Below are 7,522 nucleotides of genomic sequence, written 5' to 3'. Positions count from 1 at the left end.
TTATTATTATTAGTGAAAATATCAAATGGTAGAGTTTTATCATCACCTTGTCCAAATGTTTTCACATATGAGAAAAACAATTATGAAGGATTAAATGGAGATTGGATATTTCCATCTGATAATCATATATGGAAAGGTGTGGTGAGAGTTGAACCAATTTTTCCTATCATTCTTAAAATAAAATTACTCGTACCTGTTCTCCTTCCAACGGTAAGTAATAAAAATAAAATAAATATTTCTTTAAATGATAATTTTAATTTTAATTTTAATTTTAGAAATACGTTGGAAAAATTGAATTGTTCGAAGATAAAGAAAAAGTCGTTGATAAGATAAAAAATAATAATTTGGATAAGATAATATATTACGTTTATTTTCCATCGAATATTCCAATACCGGAAGTGATTTCAATTCAAGTCAATTCTCACGTTATTTGTTCACAAATTCCAGGTTATTATTATTATTTTTTATTATTAATTAATGATGAATTGTCATTTGATAAATACATTTTTTTCAAGTGCCAAGAAGATTAAAAACGATTTTAATTTTGGAACATTCATTAATACCAGCAACCGGAAATGTGAGTTTAAGAAGCGAAACTGGAAAATATGATTCTTCTTATTTTAATTTGAATTATAAAAAAGGTTTGTAAGTCGTCATTTTTTTTTATACTTTTCACGTGTAAAAGTTTTTTTTTTTTTTTTTTTAGAATTCATCGATAAAAGCTTTAATAAGGATTTAAATTGTGGTAAACGTAACAACGTTAAAAATTATTTAATGGAACGTAATTCGTTGATTACAATCGGAGATTGGCCGTGGATGGTTCCGCTTTTTAAAAAAACTTTACTAGGATTACAATTTTTTTGCAGTTCTACTCTTATAAGTTATTCTCTGGCATTAACTGGTACACCTTTTACATCGCCATGTTTTTTTTTTTTTTTTTAATAAGAAACTTGAAAAAAAGTATTCGTAAATTGCTTTTTTTTTTTCGGTTTTTATTTTAGCAGCTCATTGCATTAAATTTAAAAATTTTTTAACGGTTAAAATGGAGGACATAATTGCTTACGTTGGAAAATTAGATATAACAAATTGGACGGAAGAAAATTCACAGCCTAGATTATTAAATGAAATACACATACATCCAGATTTCGATTCGGATGATTTACATTCGGATTTAGCCGTTATTAAATTTAAAAAACCCGTTAATCCGGCTTACAACGTGGCACCAGCTTGTTTATGGCAGGGTGACGATAAATTATCCTCCGTTGTTGGAAAAAAAGGCGTGGTATTGTTGTTTTCTTTCTTTCTTTTTTCCTTTCATTTTTTTTTTGTTAGTTTGTTTTGTAAGTAATCGAAATGTATAAAATTAGGTATTCGGTTGGGGAGCCGACGGAACCGGAAATAAATTAACATCGACTCCTAAATTAGCCGTTATGCCTATCATTTCTCAAGAAGAATGTTTAAGAAGTAAAATTGAATTTTTATTTTTAACGACGAATCGGACTTTTTGCGCCGGATTCAGAAACGGTGGGAATTTATTATAGTAAAATTAACATTAATAATAATAATAATAATAATAATGACGACAAACACGAAGAGATTATTAAGACTAGTTACATGTGTGCTAAAAATTCATTATTTTTAGAATTTAGTTGTTCTAATTTTTTTTTTTAATAAACGCAAAGGATAATTTAAATAATAATAATTTTAAAAAAAGGTTATATTTTTTGATTTTTAGGTACGGGACCTTGTAGCGGAGACAGCGGTGGAGGTTTATTACTCCCACAAAGAGATAAATATGGTAATCTTCGTTGGTTTTTACGCGGAATCATATCTTTATCACTTTTGCAAGATAGCAGTTTAAAATGTGACGTGCATCAGTATAGCGTATTCACGGATGTGGCAAAATATCAAAATTGGATATTTAATTATGTGGAAAATTAAAAAGGTCAGATATTTTCTCTATTCATTCGTTAAAAAAACTGCCATTAATTTTTACGAAGGGGTTGAAATTAAAAAAAAAAAAAAAAAAAAAAAATGGCGACATTTAAAAAAAAAAAAATCGTTAAGTAATAATAATTAAACGATTAATAATAGTTAAAACGGTGTGTGGTGTTGCTCTAAATTGTGTAATTCGTCGTGAATGCACAATAATTTTGAATAAAGATGACCGTTACCATGAGGATCGATGACCAAATGAGGTTACCCAATATGGGATTCCCCCCCCGCCGAATCCCCTTCGTTTACCCCCCCCCTTTTTTTTTACTGTTTTTTGTTTTTCCGACACGATTGTGTCCAGTTTTCTTTGTGAAATAGAAGTGCATGGTGGACATTATTAAATCGTGTGGGGAATTTATTTATTTAAATTCGTAATAATTTTGTCATCATTTTATTTTTCATAAATACTTTTTGTGCTTTTCTTTTTTTTTATAGGAAAACTTTAAAATGACAATTAAACACAATTTTTGTGAATATTAGTATATATATATATATATATTAATATAATAACTAAAAAATTTTTTTAATAATTCTGCATAATAATTAAAATACATAAAACGATAAGATTAAAGAAATAAATCGACCTGATTTTGTTTTTTTTTTTTTTTTTTTTTCGGGTTTATTATGCTCACGAATTTGAATATTTAATTAAAAGGAAAAAAACCGGAAATGAACAAACACATGTCGTAAATATTTTTATTATAAAATAATTTGTTGTTTTATGTAATTTTTAGATGTTGTTGTTGTTGTTTCTTATTTATACAGTTGTCAATGATTTAAGTTATGTCAAATGATTTTCCAATCATTATTATTTATTTATTCACAATGCAGTATGATTGTTAGTGTATATATAATAAGTGGTGTAATGATTAAATTTATTTTTTTACAAATAATAAAATGGGGTAAACAAAAAAAAAAAAATGAACGACGTTACGACGGCTTTAAACACACCGATTCGAACTTTGAAATCTGGAAGTTCGGCCAAAAGTCTTCAGTTGACACCCGTTTGGGAGGAAGTTTTGAAAAATAATCGTCTTCCGCCGAAAATAAGTCAAAATTTAATATTTAACGAAATATCAAATCGTTTGGAAGATTATGAATGGCCCGTACGACAGCATGCATTTAGAGTTCTCCACGATATAATTTCGGTTTTGCCAAAGGATCGACTTGATAAAAACATTAACGAAAGTGATATATTTAAAAAAATGATTATCAACATGGGTCATTCGGCTCCGGGAATAAGAAAAGTCGCAACGGAAATCATACAAAAATATTTTAAAGAAACTGGACAATTTGAAAAAAATTTAAATGAATATTTGGAATTTGGTATCGTTGATGAATCACCAATTAATAATGAACAAATTGGAATTTTAAGAGAAAATGTCACGTTAGGAGTAATAATGTCTTTGATTGACGTACTCAAACCTTTTATAAAATCTTCCAGCAGTAGACATTATTCAATAACGCATAATTCCATGGCGAAAATAATCGAAGGAATCGTTGAAAAAACTAAAAATTTATATTATCGTGTGAGTTGTTTGGAAACTTTATGGAAATTACGAGAATTGATAGGTAAACAAAGATTTTTAAAAATTTTGGAAAGCATACCGGAAAATGACTTAATATTAGATTTGATGAATTTAAGAGGAACACTTAATGAAAGTACAACGTGGGAAAATGAATCCAAATCCGATAATTATTATGAAGAAATTAAAGAATATCCGACTGACACCAATGCTGGATCAGATAAGGAAATAAAAGAAAAACCTTACATAATCACAAACGAAACCAGCGAAGAGGATACAGATGGTACGGATACGGAAACGTATACCAAAGAACCAGCTGCAAATGATTTTGATGAAAATCAAAATATTAACGGTTCGGAAAACGCTTCTTTAGGTTTTATACCTATCGATGAAAAAGTACAAAAAGAAGAAAGATTGTGTCCAATTACTCATAAAGTTTACCCTTGTCTGAACACCAAAATGTAGCAAACAAGAATACAATTAATGGTGGTGATGATGAAGAAGATGATGAAGAGGAGGAGGAGGATGAGGAGGATGATGACGATGACGACGAAGAAAATGACGACAATTCAGAAGATTTTTTAATGCAGAAAAGATTTACAACCGAAGATGGTGATTTTGTAATGAAAGTTCTTCCAAACAGCGAAGATATTAAAAGCGAAGAAAAAATGAGAACACCTAGAAGAGTTAGGTTCGGGGGAGAGGTTATCAAATTAAGAACACCCGACAGCGATACCACCGACGTGACATTAGAAATTCAAGAAAATGATAATCGTCGTGAGGAAAAATCAAATTTAGATTTGCCTAATGCTAAATTTCCCACCCCGAGTCAAATCCCTGTTCCGGTGACTCCTGCCACGACTTCGCCTAAAAAAAATAACGTTTTTAAAATGAAAACGGTTTACCCGCCAAATATGATGGATATTAATAATTCATCCGTTAGAAATAATAGTTTTGATTCTAATCCATCCTCTTCCGGTTCGGATAACGAATTAAAAGAACAATGGGAAAAAGATTCGGATAATAATTTTTGGAAATGGCTGGAATTTCATTTCGTAGAAGAAAATATTGTTAAAGATTTAAAAAATAAGGTAAACAACATTCGTAAAATAATAAATTAATATTTTGTTCCAGGTATGAAACATTTTTTATTTATTATCACAAGTGAAAAATTAATGTTTTGCTGTTTTTGTTCCAGGACGATTGGAAAATTCAATATCAAGCTTTAGAACATTTAAAAAAAATTTTGGAAAATCCTTTAAGCGTGGAAAAAATGAAAAACGTTGAAAATTCAATTTTAATAAGTTCTTTGTTTAAATGTTTGCTCTACAAATTTCCAGAGGATCACAATCAGCAAATAACAACGTTATCATTATCAATCGTTAATAAACTCATTGAAATTTTACCAAAAGACGTTATCCGGAAAAATATAGATATAATAGTTCCAGGATTATGTTCTTTTGTTGCTGGATTTCGAAACGTCAACATTAAAATTGAATCCGTTCAAACATTGAAAACTTTATTTAACACTTTGGAACCTTCGACTATAATTAACGTTCTCATTGGTAAAAATTGTTTATTTTCTTCTAAAACAAAGGTATTATTATTATTATTATTATTATTATTATTTATATTTAACTTATGAAAAAACTCATTTTTTTAAAATATTGTTTTTTTTTTTCTTCCAGCTCAGAGAGAATGCTCTTTTGGCCATAATATACGCAACGATGACTTTTCCAAGCAGTTATTTCGACGTCGATAAAATACTGGAGAAGGTAACGGATTCGACAGCGGATTCCAGACGACGAGTAAGACACGGAGCTTTAGAGGCGATTGCCGTCCTTGCACAATTTTCCTCACCCAAAACGATCGCGGATAACATAAGCAGAATCGGTGATAAAATGCCGACATCTTTGACGAAAGCCGAATTGACTGCCGCCATTCAAGCTCGATTATCCCGACGAGTCCTTCCGTCGATTTCAAACGAGGGCCTTGTTTTATATGCTTTACAAATTCCAGCGTCGAAAAGATTTGGAATTCCGGGAAATCCCATGGGTAAATTTTAAAAAAAAAAAAAAAAAAAATGATTCACGATTAAAATTTTTCCTTTTAAATTCTCATGGCACCTTATCTTAAAGAGTTTACGTGCTTCACGCTCACACGTCCTTCGATTATTATTATTATTTTATTTTTGTTACGTCATTGGGGGTTTTTGTGGGACACGTAAAAAAAAAAAAATTAATTTTTTTTTTTTGAATAAAATTATAAATTTTATGCAAGTTATTTATATATTATTATTAAAAAAAACCAATGATTAATCGTCGTTTTAATTATTTTATATATTGAATAAAATTTCAGGTGCTGACGTCGATTGGATTCTTTCCGGATCAGGTTCCATTTCGACGGGATCGGCAAAGACAAAAACACAATTAAATGCAGCTTCAAGGTTGGATGTTAAACCTTCGACTCCACTTTCCCCCAACAAATGGTCATCGTCCAAGGGAACAAGTAAAAATCCAACAAATCACGTTGATGATGTTCGCACAACAACAACAACAACAACAAATCCTTGGACGATACAAAAAAATAAAAAAGAATTGAAAGATATGAAAGAAGATAATAATAATAATAATAGTAATGAAACAAAGGAAACAAATGATAATGATAAAAAGGAAAATATTGAAAGGAGTGAAGAAGAAGAAGAAACTTGGGCACTTGTACCATTATCAGCATTGGTAAGTATTACAACACTTTAATTTTTTTTTTTAAACTTTTATTATTATTATTATTATTTTTAAAAATGGCGACGGGATTCGATAGTCACATAACATCTCCTATGCATGTTTGTGGTATAAAACGTGACGACGTGGTCACGCACGTTACGGTTTTTTATAATTGATTATAATTTTTCACGTTACGTCACGTAAATTTTTAATTTTTACATTTGCCATTTTTATTTATAATATTAATAATAATAAAATTAACTTATCAATCAACATTAAAAATAAATAAATAAGTAGAAGAAGAAGGAGGAGGAGGAAAAACCTTATACGACGAACGACCTTATTTCAAATTAATAAATCTTATTTACATAATTATTTATTAATTAATACATATACATTATTTATTTATTTATTTATTTGTTTACCGTTGAAGGTTAAAGGTTAAATTCATGTTAGAAAATTAAAAAATTTTCTATTTTTAAATAATAATAATAATAATTTTTATAATGATAGCCTTAAACACGTTTTTTTTTCGTTTTTTTTTTTTTTTTTTTTTTTAAATGATACTTTTATCACATTTATAACAAATGGTTAAATCAATCTTTTTATAAAATTTTTTTTTTTTCTGAATTTTCCCTTGTACGATGAAGAAAACATTGAAAATGTATAAAATCGAAAGTAGTTATTGTTGTCATGGTGTTTTCTTTATTTTCATTTAAGACTTTTCATTTAATGGTTACTCTCTGAATTTGTGTGTGTGTTTATGAATTTTATTTTAAATATTATTAATAAAAAATTTAAATAATGTGAATGATAATTTTTATTATTAATAAATAAATAAATAATAGGAAAATGTTGTTGTGTAGAGTTGTGGGTTACAGACCTTTTTTATTTGCTTCATTTAAAGTGAGTTAATTTTTTTTTATTCTCCCCTTTTTCCCTACCCCCACTTTTTTTTTCAGGATTTTTACTTAAATAATAATTTAATGTAAAATTTAATATTTCAGGATGAAACGAATTTAATTAGAGATAAAAACGGTGGGAATAATCAATGGGGAGACACGTATAACGACACAGCTCCCCAATATTGGTCTCCTTCATTGGGTTACGTTCGGCCTCTGTATTTAAAATTAAATCCTAATCAGGAACAATATTTGTTCAGTAGGAGCACGGATGATATAAGTAAAATATCATGTCTTCAAAATTTAGATAAAAAGAGTGAAAAATATTGTAAAGATGATTCGTCCGAAGTGAGACTTTTAACGCCTTCAATATTAA

At 28.6% G+C, this 7,522-nt stretch overlaps 2 protein-coding genes across 2 annotated transcripts; both read left to right on the top strand.

Moving 5' to 3' along the window:
• Positions 1-774: 774 nt before the first annotated feature.
• Phum_PHUM609560 (trypsin, putative) lies at positions 775-1,941 on the top strand (the record flags this gene model as incomplete). Its single annotated transcript, XM_002432977.1, has 4 exons — positions 775-901; positions 1,002-1,282; positions 1,368-1,524; positions 1,736-1,941. 4 exons carry the CDS (start codon positions 775-777, stop codon positions 1,939-1,941), a joined length of 771 nt encoding a protein of 256 aa, XP_002433022.1.
• A 974-nt stretch (positions 1,942-2,915) lies between these two features.
• Phum_PHUM609550 (uncharacterized protein) lies at positions 2,916-6,277 on the top strand (the record flags this gene model as incomplete). Its single annotated transcript, XM_002432976.1, has 5 exons — positions 2,916-3,956; positions 4,112-4,612; positions 4,720-5,118; positions 5,210-5,576; positions 5,880-6,277. The coding sequence occupies 5 exons, from the start codon at positions 2,916-2,918 to the stop codon at positions 6,275-6,277; spliced, it is 2,706 nt and encodes a 901-aa protein (XP_002433021.1).
• Positions 6,278-7,522: the final 1,245 nt, after the last annotated feature.

The sequence above is a fragment of the Pediculus humanus genome, genomic scaffold (assembly GCF_000006295.1).
Source record: "Pediculus humanus corporis 1103172108318 genomic scaffold, whole genome shotgun sequence".
NCBI classification, from domain to species: domain Eukaryota; kingdom Metazoa; phylum Arthropoda; class Insecta; order Psocodea; family Pediculidae; genus Pediculus; species Pediculus humanus.
The sequence above is the reverse complement of the archived record's forward strand: the minus strand, read 5'-3'. Positions and strand labels throughout refer to the sequence as shown.